At 38.0% G+C, this 25,168-nt stretch overlaps 1 protein-coding gene across 1 annotated transcript in view; it reads left to right on the top strand.

Moving 5' to 3' along the window:
- Positions 1–14,218: 14,218 nt before the first annotated feature.
- Positions 14,219–25,168, top strand: part of LOC131690052 (uncharacterized) — a 29,182-nt gene continuing 18,232 nt past the window's right edge. The window contains exons 1-2 of the mRNA XM_058975517.1: positions 14,219–14,466; positions 24,719–25,128. Coding sequence (XP_058831500.1) covers positions 14,343–14,466; positions 24,719–25,128 — 534 coding nt within the window. The 5' untranslated portion in view covers positions 14,219–14,342. The remainder of the gene's footprint in view (positions 14,467–24,718; positions 25,129–25,168) is intronic.

The following is a 25,168-nucleotide window of genomic DNA, read 5'->3' as shown; positions in this document are numbered from 1 at the left end:
GCTTTATTGTGGTGCAAAAATGATGGCAACTCGGGATATAATATAAATTTACATATAATATCTCCTCCCTGATATTCTTCCGGAATGTATAATGCTCTGCATTCTTATCACTCCTATCAAATCCTTCTTACTCCTTATCGTCAGTGCCGAGCACTGTTTTGCATTTGCCGGCTAAATCAACGACAATGCGATAATCGTCAATCGACGAAACTTTTGCTGTAATGGAACTTGTACACGAATAATAAATAATTGTTCCATTCGAAAGCGATGTTGTCCTCATGTTTGCAGCTATCACACGCTGGTAGGCATTCTGACCAATGGAAACGTTTTTCGGTGTGGGCATTGAACGATCATTTCAACAACTTATCATCGACCGAATTCGTTACCTATAAAGTTCAGGTAAACTTCACCACCTAAAAATGAGTAATCAATCGGATCATCTTGTTAGGACTTAACCCACGAGCAAACAAACAAATGTGTACAAATCCTTATCCATCATCCAGATAGCAATCGTTTTATAGCCCAATGCTTGATCTTACGATTCAGCATATTCCACCGGGTTTTGCATCCAGCGCCGATTGGTCAATGTATGAACCAGGGGTGACATTACGCATCTCGAAACGAAAGGTTTATTGTATTCAAGCTTGTGCGAAAAGGTCGATTCGAATTGGTTGCATAATGTGGCACCAGGTTCCCATTGTTCCAATCCTCATCCCTCTTGAGTTGATAGTCTTTCAAAGAGCATCGAAAGTATTCAAGTAATGTAAATTTTAAAAGTCCATGTAAACAAGTCTTAGGTAAACAAGCACACTGAACTGTCAGAAAAGTGAGGTTATACATTTTCATGCAATGCTCTATGTTTTTGACAGGTATATGAATGAATCATTTCAGCATCAGTGATGCCAGGTCTATTTAAACAATAGCCTGCAGTGAAAATATAAAAGTCTGCAGATTGCTACAAAAATCTTCAATAAATTTGACATAGAAATGTAGTATGTATATAATTTAAATGATCAAAAATGTTGAAGGCTGGTGTATAAATTGGCTGGCATAGGCTTTGTTCTGCTAAATATTTGTAATCTGCAAAACATCTGCAGTGAAAATGCAAAATCTGCAGATTTACTAATATATATGCAGATCTGGCATCCTTTTAGTATTCCCCACAGCAAATTCATCCAAATGGTGTAAAAATACGGGGAAACAAGGCAAGATAGGTATTCAGAATATGGGGTTAAATGAGCAGCTTGCACTATTTTTGATTTTTTCAATAGTTAGAGGTAGCAAATCATCGCGGCAGTCGGCAGTAACGAATTGGGGATAAAAAAGGAAGCATCCTATCATATAAATTTTTTTGACGAGAAAGGTCTATTGCACAAAGTGTAAACAATTGGGTCACACAGCCACCCATTGCAGCAATAAGGCCCGCTGTGGAAAATGCGGGGAGAATCATCTAGATGATTCGTGCAGTAAGAAAACCGAAAAGTGTCCTTACTGTGCGGAGAGTCTGCATGATATCTCGGCATTTCCCGCGTACAAACTACGCGGGGATAAACTGAAACGTTCCCTTGCGGGAAGATCAAACCATTCTTTCGCAGAAATGGTAAAGAAAGCTACGCCACCATCTATGCTCACTTGCCTCCTAACGAGGGTGAGGCTGGTGACCCACAAGAAGGAACATCTACTAGGGTGCCTAGAAGTTATAGGAAGAGGAGGAACATTTCCTCTCCTAAAGTTCCTTTTTAAGGCCAGAAGGTGTCCTTTGACAGGGCTTCAAAAGTGACATCTATTGGAAGTGTTGCAACCAAACCGAAACACATAGCTCCTGGTCTCGGAGGATTAAGCTCAGAGAAGGAGTTCCCAGCACTTCCAGGAACATCAAAAATCCCAAGTGTTCCTCTATTTCAGTTCGAGAATAATCGCGGCACTGGAATTATCAAACTCTCGGACATTGTGGACTGGATAATAAAAACTTTCAATATAACTGATCCTATTAAAAGTCTTATGTTAGCTTTTCTCCCTACGGTGAGAACATTTTTGAAGCAGTTGACTGCTAAATGGCCCCTCCTTTCAGCGATTGTATCCTTCGATGGCTAACTCATCGAACGAGGTCACGGATTTGATCAAAGGTATCAAAGAAGCCTTGGTTCAGGGCGATGGATGTGGGTCGGGATTTTATTCGTGTAATGTCTCGACTTATGTTCAACCACTACACCTTGGATGCGCATATGCGGCGTATTGAAATGCGGAAAGTAGTCTGTGCGCTTGTGACGAGGGCGATCACGACATCGAGCACGTTGTCTGGGTATGCGCCGGGTATTGTGACGCCAGGTCTCAGTTAAAGAATTCCCTTCGGTCCCGAGGCAGACCACCCAATGTCCCAGTTCGGGATATGCTGGCAAATCGAGATCTTCGCTATATGTCCCTTATTTACATCTTTATAAACGATAAACATCCCAATTTAGCCCCTCTCTCTTATTTCTCGTTTCCAGAAGTTCGTTGTCCTTCCTTGTAAACCCAACCCGTGCCAGTGTGCATAGAAGGAAGCTGAAGCGAGTGCGACTCGATGGTCTGATAACTTCCCCGCGGATCTGAAGAATACCACCCGCCAACCCGGTACTCGACGACCTACTGACAAGGCACTGTGTCGCTGATCTCCCGTTTGCCCGAAAGCAGGGTTGTTAATGCGATACATTTTTCACGATAATTTATCGGCGTTACTCGTTAACGATAATGTATCGTCATCGGAAACTCCGTTAACGATAATGTATCGTCGCCTTCATCGTCATCGTCGATAATTGTATCGTCGTTTTCATCGTCATCGTCGGTTCATCGGTTATCGCGATACATTTTGCGTTACTTTCCCGTTTATTGCAGTTGAAGTTGATGCGGTTAACTTTCAATTGTTTAGAAATAAATACCTATTGAAGGACATGTTGTTGGGTGTTGAAAATCAATAATTTTGTACATTTCAATACGCAGAAGGGTCCGACGATGTGTCAAAATTGAATTTTTTCAACTTTTCGAGTAATTTGGTGCACAGAAGAGTCCCAGGTGCATAGTGTTTCCAAGCGGCAAAAAGGTGACCAAAATTGTTTTGACCATGAAGAAAAGCTATTGTGCAATTAGTAATTTTTAGCACGCAAAAACATATATTGAAAAAACTACTAAACCACTATTATTAGGCCATTCACAAATTACACTACACATTTAAATCGTGTGGTGATTAACAGATTTTATTATAATTTTAATTTAAACCAGAAGATTTCGGATTTTAAAAAGGAGAATATACATACATATTTCCAACGTTTGATTTCCTTTTCTAGTTAGGAAGCTTTTAGCCCCCTCCTCCGTTTCTTCTCTCCACTATGTAACAAGATGCTTCATGCTTCCTTCTTTTACCCTTAAATATGTAGTGTAATTTATGTACGGCGTCATAATAGTTTTATTCGTTTTTTGAATACAGTGAAGACCCGTTTTTATCAGCCCCTTGGCGAATTATAGGATGATAAAACGATGACATTGACAAAATCGGCACATATTTTTTCTGGTTCTGAAGAGACGAAGTCGAAACGCAAACACCTGGACCAACTTTTTTTTTTCTTTCTTTTTAATAAACCGGAGCGGTTAAAATATTTTTCTTTAGTTCTTCGACAAAGCCTCATAACCCGTTCTGATCATTTAGCAAAAAATTCCCTTAAGGAGGTCTTACAGTACAGTATTATTATTTTTGTATATTTTGCATCTCTAAGATAAAAAAAATATGCTAAAGGAGGAATTTACTCGAATTTGACTTGAACGTAAGCTAGAGCCCACCAAACGATTTTGATAGTGTTTGTTTTACAGATTCGTATTGGTATTCGTCTGCGAAAATTTGCGGCTTCCGTACCAAAATATTGCTTTTTGGGCACTAAAACATTCGATAACTTCTAAGTTGTAAGAGATAGGGTAAGGTGGGGTAAATCCGACCGTTGGGTAAACCCGACTCCCCTCTGTTATCGAAAATAGGAAGCACTACGCGAACTAATATCAATGTTATCTTGTAGAGCATCGAAAATTATCATAATGGTGGTACGATAGCATTTTATTAGTCTACATTGAGATACTCAAACGACAAAAAGTGTGTTTTTAAAACTTTTGATTTGATTTTTGTGCATCATTGACTACAGGATAGTTTTATGCTATCACTATAACAATTAGAAATTGTTATAGTGATAGCATAAAAATTGTAAGTGGATTTAAATTCTTTGATTAAAGCCCTAAAAAGTGCAGAGATGAATTTGGGCCAACTTTTTTTTTCTTTTTTTTAATTGCATCGTAATGAAAAATGACGCGGTGGGGCAAATCCGACCTCTAAATAGTGGGGTAAATCCGACCGCTTTTTTTCTAAGCAAATGTTTAATTATCAAATTGAAATATATTTTTATTGTTATTATTTAATATTTTTTTGCACAATGGTTCATAATTACAAACGAAAGACACAAAAACGTGATGAATATAGTGTTCGTCGAGCAATGGCTCCGATGTAAATGGGAACATCTTTACGTGCTACTGCTCGTGATTTTGACATTCCAAGATTGACATTAAATTCCATTTTCTTCATTTTACAATTCAATAACGTAACAATCATTTATTTATCATTGAAAAACCATAAAATTTGGGTAATACCTGTACTAAATCAACCAAAAACATAGGCGGTCGGGTTTACCCCACCATTTTTGAAAACAGCAAAAATGAACGTTTTCGTACAACGCTTGAATCTCAAAATTTTCCCAAGATACGAATGAAACGCTTTACTTGGAAAGTTGCTCAGAAGTCTAACCTGTAATTTGGTATATAAAACGACTTGATCCGATGTAAAATGAGCATTTTGCAGCCAAAACCATTTACTAGGTCGGATTTGCCCCACCTTACCCTACAAATAAACTTACATTACAAAAAATCTGTCTTTCTTATGCTGAACAACATCTTGGCACATTTTGAAATTCTACAAAATTACCAGGAAAAGTATTTTGAAAAAAGCAATTTTCAGGGGTATATCAAAGAAATCTCCACAAATGTAAATTAAAATCGATAGATAGACACATAGTCTCTTCAGCGAAGTTAATACTTAAGATATTCTCAACAACTTTGCCAAAGAAAGTTTTTTTTAATTTTCATAAACATAAGCAAAAACTTTCTTCTCAGCTTTAGAGGAATTAATCACCCAACTAATACTTTGTAAATGCAAAAAAATATAAATAAACTTTGCTGAAGACACTATAACTAAAAATGTCTTTCGTGGTTCAAATAATTTCTTTCACCTTTTTGCCAATTTGGATCCTCGTGTGAATTGAAAATGTCCAAAACTATCGATTTTCAACTGCCAACAACCTGCCCTTCAATATAAAAAGTTCGCAAAAAGTTGAAAAAAATTCAATTTTGATGCACCGACGGTACATTGAAAATGCCCAAAACTATTGATTTTCACTTACCAATAACTTCTTCAATATAACAAACTTTCCTCAAAAGTTGAAAAAATCCATTTTGATACATCGTCGAACCCCCTGTGTATTGAAAATGTCCAAAACTATTGATTGTCAACTGCCAACAACATGTCCTTCAATAGCTATTTATTTCTAAACAATTGAAAGTTAACCGCATCAACTTCAACCCCAATAAACGGGAAAGTAACGCAAAATGTATCGCGATAACCGATGAACCGACGATGACGATGAAAACGGCGATACAATTATCGACGATGACGATGAAGGCGACGATAAATTATCGTTAACGGAGTTTCCGATGACGTTGACGGGTGGTTAACGTTATCGACGATGACGATTAATTATCGATTAACAACCCTGCCCGAAAGTTATAAGTTCTGCTGTTCTCTCCATGTCATCATATACGCCTTCTCTCCCCTGTCTTTGATACAACTGCTGCTACACCGATGATGAAAATAAGCCCCCTTTTGAATATCTTAACCAACCATAAGTCTCCTTCAAAAAAATTTAATTTGTATTCTGTATTCCTAGTTTTAGGATAGCTCACAGTGTCTTTGTCGAACAACTTTATTCAAAAAAATTCGGCATCGCTAAATCTTCGGGATATGAAAGAATGAACTTTTCCCTTTCATTTGAAAGTAAAATTAAAATATTCTGCCGAGGAGTCTAGAACAACTTTTTATTTTAAAGTTTTTTGACTAAAAACTTAAGTTTTTTAATGAAATTAATTTGCATTTTTGCTACTAATTAGTACCATAGATAATCAAAAAATACTAAAAGTGAGACTCTAATGAACAATCTCATTGTCTAAAACTTCATAGAATGCTATAAATCGATGAAAAATCACCCGAGAAAGTTATTAAAATTTCATCAGTTTTTAGGTGTGCACGGGGCCTATGGATTAAGAAGTCGATTAACAAGGACTTACAAAAAAATGTTGGGTTTAAATGAACAGTAAATTCAGATAAATTTCAATGTATACAAAGTCCCTTTTTCGGCAGAAAAAATATATTTTCAGAATCCTCCGGGTCTTGGGCAAAAATGACACTTTATGAACAAGGAGGCGTGGAAAGGTGTTGACCAAATTTATTCGATAATCTTACACCTTTTCAAGGTATTTATTTCATGGACTTGTTGACTTTTCTCGGTGAAAATGAAAACTCCAAATTTTCCCATTACCACACGTAACGTTTCGGCTTACTGCTCTTCAGCCATCGTCGGACGCCTACAAACATTTATTTAGCATTAACATTAACATCAATTTGTTCACAAAAAATTACAAAGCTAGCATTCATAAATTAAACGCAATTTACAATTAACTCACATAAACTTATATCACGCATCTCCATTCACTCTCGTTCACTCAACACCTTTTCAAGGTGTTGATTAATGTAGTGACGGATTTTTTCATGCCTTTTTCATTTATTTTCTCGCTCTAGGAAACAGCTTATGTAAACTAGAATGACCCTTCTTCCTAATCCTATCCTGCATGGCAAAATACAATTGGCTTAAATTCAAAGCTTTATGTTTGAATGAACTAAAGTAAACAGTTCGAGCCATCGTAATAAACGACGGTTTTTATTGCAATTTTGCTCTTCGAGCGATTCCCAAAAGTTAACAAACTTGAACATAAATCTCATCGAATTATTTTTCTTTCATGAGACTGTCAATCAGGATTCTCAATCGAAATCAATTCAAATGACTAATCGAGTTTGATCAAATATAAAGGTAAAATTTAGGCCAAATATATCCCACAAGATGCTAACGAGCAAAAAGGTTGATTCAAGATTACATCAAGTAAAGCCCAGAATATGTGAAGAAAAAAGAAGAAACAAATATATCTGTGACAGAAAAAAAACTGTTTCATTTTGCAGCATTGCCCAGCATCTTTCAAAAGAGTCTTAATTTCGTTCAAATTTTATCTACTCTTCCCTATATCTCCATGCTTCTAAAATATCATTGAGGCGCATAAAACGGTGGAATCTTAAATTATGTTTTTTATGTTTAAAGGTGGGACTTTGCTAGCATTCAGGTTCTTCTGAGCACACTGTTAAAATAAGGCAATCCATTTTTTTACAAATGAAAATGTTTTTGTAATAAAGCTTCTTAGTCAATAGGCCCCGTGCAAATCTAGAAACATTTATAAAAATTTAAAAGCTTGCTCTGGCGATTTTAGATAGCGATGTAGTTTTCTACAAAATTGTATCCAATGAAATTGTCCATCCGATTCTCACTTTAAAAAAACTTTAAAAAAAGTTGTTCTGGAGCCCCCGACAGAATATTTAAATTGTACTTTCAAATGAAAGGGAAACGCTCATTCTATCACATACTGAAGTTTTAGCGATGCCGATTTTTTTCGAATAAAATTGTTCTACAAAACACACCGTGAGCTGTTAATTTTATTCTTCATTAAAACTATTGTCCCCCATCTTGTAAATAGAATTGTATCTCTCGTTTTAAGATATCTGTGAAATTTCTCATAAATATTGGTTTCCGCTTTTATATACCAAACTAATTTTTCAAAGGTTTTCTTCCATTTAATTCCAACATTCGTCTCCTTTCTTATTAAATCGAGACCAAGGTAACGGATATTCATTGCTCTTCGAAATTTTACCTACATGCAAAAAACGGTCAGCTTCATGCATCTAGGTACCCACCGACCACAGCCTACCCGCTTCCCTAGATAAAACGACTTTACAATCCCGTAATTTCCTATAGACTGATACAAACACTGAAGAAGATTACAAGCAGTAATCGAAATACCAGTATCTGTTAAATAGTGAAGTGCAAGTGCATTTAATTATAAAAACATAGTGGAATTAAATGGAAGAAAACCTTTGAAACATTACGTACATTCTACTAAGACCTCCGTTCGCGTATATATTGTATACCAAACTATTCTCCTAGTTTTAAGATAACTGTAAAATATTTCGTAAAAAATCTATTTCTTCCCTTTGAATATCAAACTGGATTCTTTGTTTTAAATTTTTTCATAAAAAAATCTTTTGCCCCCACTCTTGTATATAGAAGTGTATTTCTAGTCTTAAAAACGTTTTTAATCCACCTAACAGTGTGATGAGACATTTCTTATAACTCTTATCACTCTCTTCAGATATTATATCGATTGAGAATATTTAGAACTTGATGCTTCCCGATGTTTTTGATAACACATACTACATGGGATAGTGGCAGGACTCAGAGAATCGCTCAAATCAGCATAGGACAACATCAGTGCTAGAAATCTTAAACGAAATCGATGGGAAAGTGAAAAATGGCCCATAAAATTGACATACAAACGAATTATTAATGCTCTATTAATAAAATATCTAAATTCCTCAATCAATGCATTGTAGTGGGAAAGCTGAATTTTCTTAAAGGGTACTGAGCCAAAAAAATCGAATTTTTTTTTTTGAATCGATTTGAAGTTTATACTTTACTCAAATTTCCAACGCGACTGAGAACTAAGAAATCAACGCTATTTCTTGAAAAGGGCGATACTAGCAGTGATACCATTCAAAGAAAATCAACAGTGAATATTTCCAGACTTGGTTTTATTTCCTATTTAAGAACGATTGTGTTTTTTACATCCTAGATTGCATGATTCAGTGATCGAAACCAAAAACTTTATAAAGTATTTGAAATTATTAAATTAAAATTTGTTTTTGCTATTGAAATTGACAAAATGATAGTATCGCCCCTTTGGCGATTGTTTACTTTTTCGGTCCCACCTATCAGCATTGAAGTATCTTGCGTTTTTTTACAATAACTACCGTTTTACACCATCGATTTCGTCCGGGTTTTTTCAATAGCGAACATTGTTACTATTTACAGCTGGTATCAGCTTGATAATCCTAAAAAAATACGAAAAAAAACAGTTTCGCCTCTAAACTGCTAGCAAAAAAAGTATCGCCCTGTTTGTTTACATGGAGCGTGGAGGGCGAAACTTTAAATAAACAAACAAAACTACAGTTTCGCCCGTTGTATTTTTTGCTGTGGATTAAAAAAGCAATATCGTAGAATCAAAATTTTTAGGTTAATTTGTTGCGTTTCAAAGCCCTCATTCGCATGTATGAAAAAAGCCATATGTTTACATTTGTAAGTATCGCCCTTTTCATAGTTCCAAATTGTACTTCGACATCGACTTTTTTTAAAGGTGACTTCCCAGTAGTATCCTTGTTTTGAATTATTATCGCTAATCCTAATGCCAAAGAACAAATAAAACCTCATGAAAACGAACCGTTTGGGAAAACCATCATCATTAATGGAATTTTTATTTTCACGAAGCTTTTCGATAACCTTCCGTCACTTGCCTTAATGCACTGGGTGCACAGCGCTCTGAAAATCTAGCGAAATCGTCTTAGGGCACCAGCGGGTCTAATTCAGAGCTATCTACGCGGCGAGTTAAATCTGTAAAGAATACTAAAATTTATTTCTATTCCATAATTTTCAGTTCAGCAATTCGAGAGATCGTGCTCATCGCAAGCCATGAAAAATAGACTACGTTGTGAATCGATGGTCACTATTTATTAAAAAATCAAGGTTAAATAAAAAAATAAAACTACTAAAAAATTTCAAATATTTTATAATTTGCACAAATTGTTTAGTAAGCTTTCGTAATATTGTTTAGGAAAAAAGCTGAAAATTTCAGTATTTTCTCTATCTGCAACATATAAACCCTTAAGTATACCAATTAATTGGTATACGAATTGGAATAGGTTCGCCAAATTTTGGAAGAAGTCTATAAAATAACCCCTTGAAAGCTACCTAAAAATTGTTGTAGTTCGATGCAATAAAAAAATCCCCAAAAATCAAATGTACCTATTAATGTGAAACACAGTGAATAATACATACAGTAAAGACCCATTTTTATCAATCCCATGGTGTATTTTAGGCTGACAAAATGGGGACATTGACTAAATCGGGCAATTTTTTTCTTTATAATAAACTGAAGCTGTTAAAATATTTTTCCCGTCCCTTGATGTAGTCTGATAACTATTTCTGATTATGATGAACTTATTATTTTTGCATATTTCCATCTTCATGATAAGGAAAACATGCGCAAGAAAGGATTTACTCGAATTCAGTCTTGTTCGTCTGCTGTTCATATTGGGCTGATAAAATCGGGGTTTCAATGTATTATAATAGATATTCACCATTCGAAGAAGTTTCTTGTGAACGAGTGTAGAACGACTTTGTTTCTACTTACTTGAAGTCAGCGGCGTAGCCAGAAATTCGGATTGGTGGGGGTTTGGTGAAAATCGATCATACTGTTCAAACGGCATAATTCCGAAACCGAAATTTTTGAAGTTTTAAAATTATGCAGAATTAATTTTTCAGAAAATAGTAACAGAGTTCGTGTCTTTAATGAATTTGTTGAGACTTTATTGTAGTCATGAATATTAACCTGAGAAAATTCACCATAAACACTTCTTGGACGATATACCGTCAAAATTATTTTATCAAATGATGCGCTGTTTAACGTTTGTAAAGCTCATCGAAGATACTATACCTCCGAAATTGGCGGTTTCAAAATGATGCTATCTTGACCTTAAATTACTGTTTTTGAATATTTGACCTATACATGTAATTGGTCATACAACAAAAATCAAATGCTCATCAAAATCGATCAGGACCTGCTAGAGTCGAATGGAAATCGTCATTTTTCATAAATTTCTCTCTACATTCGGAAAGTGTTATCCTCGTTATTAATCATATTACGTTTTCGTCTCAACTCGACGCATTCCCAAAATAAAAACTAGTTTTAATCCACCTAGTGGTGCAATTGTGCTTTTCTCATTTGTCCAGACTACGATTCCATGGCTGGTTATGTTCAATACAATGGTGGAAATGAATATTACATGTTCAGTACGATTTGCACATACATACAATGGATCGACAGCCACGATCTTGACATACTATGTGATACTGAAACATCGCTTGAAACCAGCGGCGGATCATGGAGAAAGATCCGGGAGGTCCGGGTCCTGCCGAAAATTTTCAACTTGTTAAGAAATTTTAAACTAGTTTTAATTTTAAAGTAGCAACCCCTCACTGCATACTCCCACCGGGCCGGTATGATTGACGATTTTTAGAGTGATTGCATAACCTTTCTATATGAAAAAGGCAAAAATGTACCAAAGTCCAAAAAAGTCAATTTTTGTCAAACATTATTTTTTTCGACGCCGGCGGTAAAACATGATGATGAGTTATGTTCTACCATAGACCATGCGGTAGACTTGGGTGAAACGCCCAACTCCTACTCTGCAGAAGGCAAAAAAAAATTCTTCACATTTCCTTTCGATCATGTCCATATGAGCCTGCCTAGTTCTAGTTTTCCGTTCTAAGTTTATAACTGATTCGCTCTAGAATACCTATCCGTCTTTCAATTTCATTGCTTTCGTTTCTCTTAATCTCAAATTTGCCGAAAATAGCCAACAAAAACGATACAGTAGAACCTTGCGGCAATTAAAACATAGTAACGGATCAGATAATTGTTATTGTAATATTGAATTAAATCAGTCTGCATCAATAAATTTTCAACTTCAATCCAATTTTTTTTTGTTGCGTGTGGTGGGGGGGGGGTGGTGTTGTATCGTGTTAAACCCCAAAACTTTCTCTTGGCTACGCCGTTTATTTCGCTTTTCATTTTCCGATATGTTTCAGATCGATCCGATGGTCATTAGTTAGAAAAATTGCAGTCAGAAGGTTCGCACAAATAAACATTTTTGCACTGATAAGTTATCAAGTTCCTTCCAGACAACTTGGAAGTGTTCGGTGATTATTTCTAGCGGTTGTAGATAGAAAAATGAAATATAAAATTCGTTTTATCGAAATAATGTTTGGCTTATTTCAATGGATTATTACTATATTGAACAAAAAAGGCGACAAAGAGCGATCCACAAACAACAAGCCATAACTTTTAAAGTATTCAAAATAGATATTTGAAATCTTCAGTAAGTAAGAGCTACAAATTTGCTGAAGGTATCATTTCGATATAATCACTTCCAAGAAAATTTGTGAAAATATCTCACTCATAGGGGGATTAATTAGCAAAAGCACAATATCAAAAGAAAGGGTATATTACCTTCATTAAATTCTCCGAAGATACTATTGACCTAAAATAAGCCGTTTTGGCGTTAATAATAGATTACATGTTTTTGGTCATATTTCTGGCAATGGGAAATGATAAAAATCTTTCGTCCGTATTTAATGTTTAATATCTCTTTTGATAATAGTCCGATTTCAACAATCTATAGCTTGTTCGAAAGGTGCTCGTTAAAGCTATCTAAAAACATATAAATTGCTAATCTATATTGTCAATTTCGGCAGATAATTTAAAAAAACTGTAAAAAATGCCATTTTCACGCATTCAAACATTCATATCTTGGAAAATAAACATCAGAATCAAAAACAAATCAATAGCGTTCATACTGTTTTTTAGTTCTTTCATTTAAAATTGGTTTGGATAAGATCGGTTAAGCCATTGCTGAGAAACACGAATGAGAATTTGTCCGTTACATACACACACACACACACACACACACACACACACACACACACACACACACACACACACACACACACACACACACACACACACACAGACATTGTCCCAAATCGTCGAGCTGAGTCGATTGGTATATAAGACTCGGCCCTCCGGGCCTCGGAAAAAATCTTGAAAGTTTGAGCGAATTCTACAATTCTCAATACAATAAAAATATCTGAACATTGTAACCTCCTAGTTTTAAGGATTTAAAATGTAAAAAAAAAATCGCCAAACTAACGCATTTGTGCCTATTAAATAAACGAACTGAATAAAAAAAATCTCTCTACTATTGACTAGTTTTATCATGCAAAACTACTCTGAACATATTCCTTATCGTTCATGTAAGCTTGAAAACGCACAACATGTCAACATTGGACAACTTTAGTTGGTGAATGAAAAAGCATCAATTTGAAATGAAGACGTATGATTTAGCCATGAAAATCCTGCCAACTTGAAAGTGAATGATTAAGGGAGCCTTTGAATTTGAATCATGGTTCGGGTGGATTGAACTGGAAGTTGTCATCCGAAAATGAAAATTCGCATCAATGACAAGACAAGATCATTCCAGAAGACGGGCTGAAAAATGTGCTGAAGAAAAAAATGTGATTTGGAAGATTTATCAATGATAAGCGTATGCTCACGTATCACGTATGATTTTTTAACGAAATGAATGTGCTTTCTCTCTGGTCCTTTCGATAAAAAAAACAAATGAATTATCATTCAACATTTTTGATAAGAAATCGTAAAACATAAACAACCATTAATGCGATATAACAACTGACAGTTAACATTTGTTCTCTGACATATTACAATTCAAAAACCGTCCGAAATTCTTGTCTTTTTGAGTGGAATAAAAACTCCAATCAAACGACATTCAACGTGCCTGTTAGCAAAACCGTTGTACAAAACCTTCCCTTACCACATTATTTACATTTCAGCTACCGATGATTGGTCTTTGATTTGATCCTTTGTACACAGACAACCGAGCGCTGCTATTATGATCAAAGTAATAAATTTCACCTGGAGCAACGCTTCGTTATCATCTCATACGCCGGGGAAGATATCTCTTATCAGCAATACAACCGGCTATCGATATCGATGGCTCTTCGAATCTATAATCGAAAGTTGAATTGCTCCCAAGTGGGCATGTCGATGCAGTACTCGCTAGACTCAGTATACTGCGAAGCACATCGACGAGCGGTCCTAAACGGACAAGTGGGAAAGTCGAACGAACTACCGATCCGGTTGGTGGGTTAACATTCAGAACCGGAAGTGATCTGACGAGGTGATATTCAAACGAAGGAGAGTGCAACATGGAACATAAAGCCAATATCGAAGGTGGTGGACTACAAAACAGAGTTTGGCGAGTTCGACGAAAAATTCTAAGTTTAGCTATCGTTCTGAGCCTGTGTTGGATTAAACCAACGGTAGCGCAAGGTAATTTTGCGAACTTCAGAAGGATACCGGAATGTGTTCTCATTTCACCATCGTGATGATTCAATAGCCGTGTGACATGAAATATGTCAATTCGGAACGTCAATTATACTCTAGTTTGATTGAAATCTTATCACGTTGACGGAAACAGTGGTCGAACACTTACTTGATTACTCGCCGTCGTTACTCATGGTTTCGCGGGGGGAATGTTAAAAAGACAATGGCGCCGCCGCCCACCAGTACATTGTTTTTGGAATCAGAGATGCACTTGAAGGAAATATTTTCGTGGAGGGATTTTTCAGTGCAAACAATGTTTTTCAATTATTCAGTTACGCATTCGATTGTAGAACGGTTGGAAGAAATAAAAGCTGTTAGGCGTCGACGAAGGAGCATCTCTGGCAAAACGGACATTTGTTTATTTACCATCATTATTACCTTTATTGGTTCGCTGCAGTCGATTACAATCCAACACGGTTTCTAAGTATGGCGCAACTAGTTAAAGATATGATATGGGCAGTGTTATGATCTAGAATGGTTAGACTATTGCAAATCTATCTGAAGTATGAAGATACAACCACTATGAATCTATCCCGCGAACTGCAGGAAGGAAAACATCTATATCATTGAGTAAAGTTCTACGATAGAAAATTACTTAAATCCGTCTTCGGTGTATTGAATAAAAACTGTTAGACTAATCGACGTAAAATGCCTCGTGCATGCATACTTGTAAATAATGCTATTCACGCATGCCTTATGTCCAAGCTTACAATCTGCAATATATGTGCTGTCGCAATCAATCTGATGATATCATCTGGAGATACGTCTATTGTCTAGTCGAAAAGGGTATTCATTCATAATAACAATACAATACGTCGGTCGTAATTACGTCGTTCGACAAGTATTTGCACAATCTGGAAGGGAATTCTGTTGAATTTATGACACTTTACCTGAGTCTCATATACCAACCCATTCAGCTTGACGAATTGAAACAATGTGTGTGTAGAGGAAGATGGGCAAAGATCCACAGAGAAACCTTGATCCACTAAAAAACCCGGCTAAGTACAACCTGACTGGTTTACTTCAGTTACCCCTTCTTTGTGTCTTGATTTCTCCGGAACCACTGGATGCGACCAGTGGCGTAATAAGAAAAATTTTCGGGTGAGGGGGGGGGGGGGAGGTATATGAATCTTTTTTGTATGTATATGAAAAAATTTCAAAAACATTCTGAGCAAGAAAAAAATGTACAAAAACCAACAACCCGACCCGCTAATACAACTAATCTTGCACGGAACCTGATTCCTCCCCGGCACACAGTGGCCGGAGACCGGACAAAACTTATGTTTCAAATATTGATGTTTTTTTATTTTTCCTGGGTTTCCTATGTATTGAATGACATATTCTCCAAATTATCCAGAGAACTGAATGAGAATTAGATTTTTAATAGCAATTCAAACATCGCTGTGTCCGACAATTCTAATGAAATTCATTTTTTAAATCACAGTATCTAAGTTCACTTCAAAAACCTGTTACTCTTTCAATTTTAATCCGATTTGAGCACAACTGGTTTAATTTTAAAGCGCATTAAATGCGCAATGTTGTTTTAAAACAACATTGCGAAAACCATCTCAAAATTATTCCAATAACGTATTAAAACTGTGAGACAATTTTCAGAAAATTTGAGGAAATATTGGTTTGCGCCTTTAAGGGTTAAAGAATTTTGTTGATTTTTTCAACATTTTGATTCTAACAATGTAATATTATTACAAATATATTTTAAGTGGGTTGATTGCAAATTCTTTTTTCACAAATGAATTCTGTGCAATCAGGTGAAACAGTTCGGAACGATCACTTATTATACATTTTATGGGAAATCATCTCTACGCTACTATCTCTGTTGCCCGGAGGGGTTTAAAATCGGCCTTTTTAAAATATTTGCTGACATGGAGGAGCGTGGTGATTAGTGCAAAATAACAACTAAATAAAACGTAAACAAACACTTTTTGTAGTGATTGAAAGAAGTTTTATCCAATTATTATGTTGCTATATCTAGTTTCAGTTATATCTAATCAGTAAAAAAAGATTTATCATAAAAATGATATTATGCTTATAAGAAAGGTTCGATAGCACTGTGTGGGAAACATTATTTTATCTTTTGTAACTTTTGACATTAAAAATGAGCTCAGCCCCTCAAAATTACCTTAATATGTAATTTTTGGCCAGATTGGGCAACATTTTTGGTTTCGTCCGACTTTTATTCGAAGATCGGCCACTGTGCGGCATTACCTTACGGCATTACTTCGGGAAGAGATTTTTTTTTTGTGCACAGCACACACTCCTATCCAACTAGTTCTTTCAGTAGGGTTACAGCACCCTTCGTCAACACACTACTAGTTTTTGACCATCCACACAACGTGGCAATTTCGGTATAGTAGTAGGAAAGCTAGCTGTGGGTCTAAAAAAACTAATCTAACTAGTCGAGTCTGGTTTCAGGCATGGAATGGAGGGTAGACGAAGGCTACACCCATAGCGATCATTTAGCAATCCGCTTTAGGATCAACTATGGTGTGCAGCATCCGAGGGCGGGAGATCCCTGTCAGGTCGCGGGTGGAAGTCCAATCACTTCGACAGCGAAGCTTTCACTGCAGCCATGGGACTGGAGGCCAACACCGACAGTCTAAGCGGGGATGCGCTGGTAGCTGTTCTATCACGCGCGTGCGACGCCACTATGCCGAGAAAAACCCTGCCAAGAAACGGCAGATGCCCGGTATACTGGTGGAGTGCCGAGATTGCAGCTCTACGATCAGCCTGCCTCAGAGCTAGACGTAGGATGCAAAGAGCTCGCACCTAGGATGCAAGAGAGAACCGCCGTGAAGTGTTTCGAGCTGCGAAATTGACCCTTAACAAGGCCATTAAAAGCAGCAAGAGAGCGTATTTCGACAACCTGTGTGAGAGTGCCAACGCGAATCCGTGGGGTGACGCCTACAGGATCGTGATGGCCAAGACCAAAGGGGGTTCTTCACCCCCAGAACGGTCTCCGGACCGGTTGGCAACGATTATCGAAGTACTCTTCCCGTCTCGAGCCACAAGCCCCTGGCCACCTACACTACGATACAGTGCGGGCATGGCCGAAACGGTGGCTCCGGTGACGAATGAAGAACTACTCGTTGTGGCTAAATCCCTAGCAATGAACAAAGCTCCAGGGCCGGATGGAGTTCCAAACAACGCTCTCAAGGCAGCGATCATAGCGAACCCGAACATGTTCAGGCTAGCTATGCAGAGATGCCTTGACGAGTGCCGTTTCCCCGATAGATGGAAAAGGCAGAAATTGGTGTTGTTGCCGAAGCCCGGGAAGCCGCCAGGCGACCCATCGGCGTACAGACCAATCTGTCTGATCGACACGACTGGCAAACTGCTTGAGAGGATCATCCTCAACAGGCTAACCCCGTACGCGGAAGGTACGGACGGTCTGTCAAGCACAGGGCCGTCGAGAGCCGCGCCGGGCCCTGGAGTTTGAAGTACTGACGGGCCCTACCATATATGACTTCTTATTTCACTATCGATTAGAGAAATTATACGGATGCAACCGTTTCAATTAAACTATTTTTTTATGAAAATTGTTTATTTGACACGATTCAATGCGTTGGCTTAACAGAGTCGTCAGTATTTTAAACATGTAATAGATGGAAAAAATAAAAATTAATAAAGAAATATTTGTGCCTGGCCATCAGAATGACTTATGTCCGACTTGCCATTGCAATTGGAATCCTTTTTTGCGGCGTCGCCATACAGTCCATATCGCCATCGTTCATGCTCCCTTGACGTACGTTAATGCTGCGCAGAATCAGAGCTTAGAAAAATTAACATCCCTGCGTGAGCTTCAAAGAGAAACAAAATTCAATTTATGCCCGCTGCAATGAATCGAATGTTTGGTTTGTTTCCCTCGTCCTTCGATTTTTCGGTACAACGCATTCATGTTCGCATATGTTCGGTTTCAGGCAGGGTTGTTAATCGATAATTAATCGTCATCGTCGATAACGTTAACCACCCGTCAACGTCATCGGAAACTCCGTTAACGATAATGTATCGTCGTTTTCATCGTCATCGTCGGTTCATCGGTTATCGCGATACATTTTTCGTTACTTTCCCGTTTATTGGAGTTGAAGTTAATGCGGTTAACTTTCAATTGTTTAGAAATAAATAACTATTGAAGGACATGTTGTTGGCAGTTGAAAATCAATAGTTTTGGACATTTTCAATACACAGGGGGTTCGACGATGTGTCAAAATGGAGTTTTTCAACTTTTGAGGAAAGTTTGTTATATTGAAGAAGTTATTGGTAAGTGAAAATCAATAGTTTTGGGCATTTTCAATGTACCGTCGGTGCATCAAAATAGAATTTTTTTTCAACTTTTCGCGAACTTTTTATATTGAAGGGCAGGTTGTTGGCAGTTGAAAATCGATAGTTTTGGATATTTTCAATTCACTCGAGGATCCAAATTGGCAAAAAGGTGAAAGAAATTCTTTGAACCACGAAAAACATTTTTAGTTATAGTGTCTTCAGCAAAGTTTATTTATATTTTTTTTTGCATTTAAAAAGTATTAGTTGGGTGATTAATCCCTCTAAAGCTGAGAAGAAAGTTATTGCTTATGTTTATGAAAATAAAAAAAACTTTCTTTGGCAAAGTTGTTGAGAATATCTTAAGTATTAACTTCGCTGAAGAGACTATGTGTCTATCTGTCGATTTTAATTTACATTTGTGAAGATTTTTTTGATATACCCCTGAAAATTGCTTTTTTCAAAATACTTTTCCTGGTAATTTTGCAGAATTTCTAAATGTTCCAAGATGTTGTTCAGCATAAGAAAATATAGAATTTTTGTAATGTAAGTTTATTTGTATCTCTTACAACTTAGAAGTTATCGAATGTTTAGTGCCCAAAAAGCGATATTTTGGTACGGAAGCCGCAGACGAATACCAATACGAATCTGTAAAATAAACACTATCAAAATCGTTTCGTGGGCTCTAGCTTACGTTCAAGTCAAATTCGAGTAAATTCCTTCTTTAGCATATTTTTCCTATCTTAGAGATGCAAAATATACAAAAATAATACTGTACTGTAAGACCTCCTTAAGGGAATTTTTTTTACTAAATGATCAGAACGGGTTAATAGGCTTTGTTGAGGAACTAAAGAAGAATATTTTAACCGCTCCGGTTTATTAAAAACAAAGAAAAAATATATGTTAGTCCAGATGTTTGCGTTTCGACTTCGTCTCTTCAGAACCAGAAAAAATATGTGCCGATTTTGTCAATGTCATCGTTTTATCAGCCTATAATTCGCCAAGGGGCTGATAAAAACGGGTCTTCACTGTATTCAAAAAACGATTAAAACTCTATTATGAGGCCGTACATAAATTACACTACATATTTAAGGGTAAAAGAAAGAAGCATGAAGCATCTTGTTACATAGTGAAGAGAAGAAACGGAGGAGGGGGCTAAAAGCTTCCTAACTAGAAAAGGAAATCAAACATTGGAAATATGTATGTATATTCTCCTTTTCAAAATTCGAAATCTTCTGGTTTAAATTAAAATTATCATAAAATCTTAAATGTGTAGTATAATTTGTGAATGGCCTAATAATAGTGGTTTTGTAGTTTTTTCAATATATGTTTTTGCGTGCTAAAAATTACTAATTGCACAATAGCTCAAAATTTGTTTTCTTCATGGTCAAAACAATATTGATCACCTTTTTGCCGCTTGGAAACACTGTGCACCTGGGACTCTTCTGTGCACCAACTTACTCGAAAAGTTGAAAAAATTCAATGTTGACATATCGTCGGACCCTTCTGCGTATTGAAATGTCCAAAATTATTGATTTTCAATTGCCAACAACTTTCCCTTCAACATAATACATTTTCCAGAAAAGTTGAAATAATTTCATTTTGACGCATCGTCAGACCCCGCTTTGCATAGAAAATGTCCAAAACTATTGATTTTCAACTGCCAACAACATGTCCTTCAATAGGTATTTATTTCTAAACAATTAAAAGTTAACCGCATTAACTTCAACTCCAATAAACGGGAAAGTAACGAAAAATGTATCGCGATAACCGATGAACCGACGATGACGATGAAAGCGACGATACAATTATCGACGATGACGATGAAGGCGACGATACATTATCGTTAACGGAGTTTCCGATGACGATACATTATCGTTAACGAGTAACGCCGATAAATTATCGTGAAAAATGTATCGCATTAACAACCCTGGTTTCAGGAGCAAACTGAATCTCGATTCTATTCTAGCTCTGAGAGGGATTATCAAGCAAAAGTGCACCAGATATAGATTACGCAGTTCAGTTATGCTCGAAAATGTAAAAGAACTTCTGCCCTCAAACTGTCCACATAATAACAAATAAATGCTTTGGTTGGTGAATGAATTTATATTTCCTCTGAACTCAGCCATTCGATAGGTACTTCATAAAATTTCAGTCAGTGAATGAATGAGAGAAGCGTTGAAACTGAATACTGTTTTCAGCAAATTAATCAGAAATAAGCAACTAAATGTGAAATTTCGCATTACTGATGCTGCCGTTTTTCTTGTTGTTGGTACATGCTGTTGATTTTGAGGTACTGGATGCAGCTATTGCAGTTGTCACAATGACCTGAACGAATTTTCTTTATCGGTTTCTGAACATGGTAAAATCGGTTTTGGAATCAGTTGTTACATTTGCGATGACATTCAGAGAAAAAAACATTACGAATGCGATGACTGCGATCCAACAGAGAAGTCTGCTGTTAAAAAGACTGAGACAAAGAGTTGTGAGAGAAAGAGTTTCAACTTTTGGTGAAAACTAATGGGAAGAATAAGTATCTAGTTAAATTCCCATATTTTTATTTCCGAAACGGGTTTGATAAGTGCATGATGAAAATGGATATTTGGTACCTTTTTGAAATCCAGGATGGAGACTTCCGATTGAACAATAATCTCGATAACCCTAACAATTTGGGAATTTTTGAAACGGGCATGACGAGTAGATGATAGAAATGGTAGCTTGGAGTTATTTCTGGATAAACTATGAGGGTATTTTTAGGTGGGTTTGACGAATAAATGAGCGATGCCCTTTTGGAGGCCAAGATAGTGCCTTCTGGTTGGGAAAAGTTTTCTATAATCATATCATCCGCATCACAAATCACTATATCTATATCTAGTCTATGATTATCTTATTTCGAAAATGTCAATATTTTAGGTTACACAGATATCTTAACTGGATTTCGCCATCTTGGTTTTCAAAATGGCTCCATACATTGATTTTCGTTATCTACTCGTCAATCCCATTCCGAAAATATCCAACTTTTATTAGTAACAGTTAGCTAAGAATATGTTAAATTGTAAACAACTTCATACTGTACTGTGTGTATTCAACCGTTTTTTACGAACACTTTTAAAAACACTTGCGATAAATGAAACAAGAATGGTTCAATTGCACTGTTAAATGAATCTAATAGGGTTACGTTCACGTACTCCAGAAAACCTGGAACGACTGGAACGTAGTTGATTGTGGTATATTTGCAGTGCCAACAGAAACAATAAACTTCAAGAATTAAATTAAAACAAATTAAATTCAGTTAAAAATGCGGGGCCCCAAAACACACCCGGGCCCCAGGGTAGTTGCCCCCCCCTGACCCCCCCTCTCGTCGGGCCTGGTCAAGCAACCAGTTTGGCTTTCGGAAGGGTAAGTCCACAGTGGACGCTATCAACTCAGTGATAAAGACTGCCGAGATAGCGATCCAACGAAAAAGGCGAGACATTCGATACTGTGCGTTAGTGACACTGGACGTGAAGAACGCATTCAACAGCGCAAGCTGGGATGCCATCGCGCTCTCGTTACATCGGCTTAGCCTACCGTTGGGTCTGTACTGGATCCTGGAAAGCTACTTCCAGAACCGTGCACTGCTATACGAGACCGATGCCGGTCAGAAAAGGGTTCCTATCACCGCCGGAGTCCCGCAGGGCTCCCTCCTAGGGTCAAGTTCGTCGGCTTTGCCGACGACGTAACCTTGGAGGTCTACGGGGAGTCAATCCCCGAGGTAGAACTCGGCACAACATGCAGTAATCCATGTGGGAGAAGTCGCGATCACTTCACAGCGAAGTCTGAAGTCTCTTAGAGCCATTGTAGACGACAAGCTCACCTTAGGTAGCCACATCGAATATACATGCAAGAGAGCGTCGACTGCTGTTGCGGCACTATCGAGAATGATGTCCAACAGCTCAAAGGTGTGCGCCAGTAGACGTAGGCTCCTGGCAGGCGATGCCATATCTATCCTCAGGTACGGCAGCCCGTCATGGTCAAGAGCACTGAAGGTAACCAGTTACCTACAGAAACTGGAGAGCACCTACCGCGTGATGTTCCTCAGAGTGATATCTGCCTACCGCACGATATCACACGATGCATCCTGCGTGATAGCGAGTATGATTCCAGTCGGGCTGGTCATTCGGGAAGATAAGGAGTGCTTCGAGCTACGTGGAAATAGAGGAGCCCGCGAGCGCACCAGGGTGACCTCGGTCGCCATATGGCAGCGTGATACCTAGCATATCGAGCTGGGTGGGAAGACCCCATGGGGAAGCTCACTTCCATCTGACACAATTCCTGTCAGGTCATGGCTGTTTCCGACAAAACCTCCACATGTTCAGGCACGCGGAGGTCCCAGCCTGCCCAGACTGCCCAGATGTAGACGAAACTGCCGAACACATACTGTTCGTATGTCCTCGGTTCGACGTCAAAAGAAGAGCAATGCTTGACGTCTGTGGCTGGGACACAACCCCTGATACCCTTATTCAGCGGATGTGTCAATCGGTGGAGAAGTGGAACACAGTCTCGGCTGCTACCACCCAGATTGCCTGTAGGCTTCAGGTAATTTGGCGAACCGAGCAACAGACGACGAGCACGGCTAACTAGTGATTGGTTAGTTGGAGCGAAAAAGACCGAGCGCAAAAAAAATGAGTGAATGGTCTGTCCATGCTGAGGCAGGTTTGGCGCAGCGACTGGAGTGAAAGGGTAAGCATCCAAGTCAGTCTCACACGGTATGTTAAGGGTGAGCATAAAAGTCAGCCTCACATGGTATGGTAGAGGCTAGTACAAAAGTTAGCCTAGCAAGGAATGAAAAAGGTGAGCACAAAAGTCTGCCTCATGTGGAGTGTTAGAGAGTGAATCAAGGTGCGATAGAGAGAGCACCCAAGTAAGCCTCATACAGGACGTATGAACGCGTGAGCGAGAGTGAATGAGTACATCAAGTACAGCCATCCCCCAGAAGTAATACCGAGAGGTAGTTCCTGGGGGGAACGATGGCGGAGCCCAGTGGAGTTTAGTCGGTATTAATGGCAGCGTCACCATTCGAGCCCGACTCGCCCCCAATACACCCCGTGTGGTAGCTTGGACACCTACCAATAGCACGTGTACTGGGTTAGTACGTAAACAGTCATTGTAAAAAAAAAACAGATTGCCGTAGCAAGTATTTGCTCCTGTCAAGTCCACTGAAATTTCTAGCAAAATGATCGAACTCTTGACACTTGAAGCACTCTTCCGGTTGCTGAGAGAAACTCAGTTGACACATCGATCAGCCTACTTCTATATTCTCAATTTTTAATTCCTTTTATTGCTGCTTCGACTTCAAGCCTTACCGAAGTCGCTTACGTGCAGAAAGGTCCCATCCTCGTACAAATCGTCCTCTGCACTGGATGGTTTCCGCCGGGCACAAGTCTCTCAGAGCTTCCACCGTGTCGTCCCTGGTTTTTTCGGTGAGCTCTTTGTAAGCAGAGGTGTTGGACTTCGGATCCTTTTTCAATTTTAGGATAATTTTCCCGGTGTGGGTACGCCAGATTTACCTAAGAAGTCTACGCGCAGCACATTGACTGCCGGATTTATTCGAATGAAACTACATGATTTTTTCAAGAAAACATGAAAAATACGTCTATTTTTTTGAAAAAAAAGCGAGCACTTGGTTCAATTTGGCTTAAATTTCGCCCAAAATTGATTGATTGGATGATTTCACATTTGACAGAATTTCAACATCTCAAAAACTAATGCACCCCCCTGCTTGCCCACCCTTCTGTTATTCAAACCCCTTATTTTAACTTTTGCTGATAATTCTGTATACGGACATCAATAGGCTTACATTTCCAAAGAAAACAAGATATGGAAATTTTAAAAGAATCAGATTCATTCGATTGATGTACCGGATTTTCTTCCCATACAGAATGCTTCTCGGAAACGTTCAAGTTCAACGAGCAATCTGTAACAAACGATCCAATATCGGCCACCATGGTAAACGTCCCAATAGCGGTACACGAAATCAGCGGTGTCCAGCGAGTGGTAGTATCAGCAAACGGTGGATTCACACTGTTCATTGGTGCAGCTGTCAACGAGACCCACCTGGTGATCAGTACGACGCAAGCGTTCGAAGACTTTCTGAAAACCGAAACGATTGCGTTTACTTTCGCTACACTGGCTTTTACCTGTAATTCTGGTTCTACGAAAACCATTAGACTTCAGGTGCCCATCATGGATGAAAACTTGTATGCGCCCGCATTTAGTTTGCCGGAGTATACGATCACACTACCGTTGCCGCTATCGAAAGGTTTCGATCTGACGCAATACATTGATGAGGTAGGTTCACTCGTTTTAGATATGTTAAGCGTGTATACAA

The sequence above is a fragment of the Topomyia yanbarensis genome, chromosome 3 (genome assembly GCF_030247195.1).
Source record: "Topomyia yanbarensis strain Yona2022 chromosome 3, ASM3024719v1, whole genome shotgun sequence".
NCBI classification, from domain to species: Eukaryota; Metazoa; Arthropoda; class Insecta; order Diptera; family Culicidae; genus Topomyia; species Topomyia yanbarensis.
Note: the sequence above shows the minus strand (reverse complement) of the source record. Positions and strands in the feature narration are given on the sequence as shown.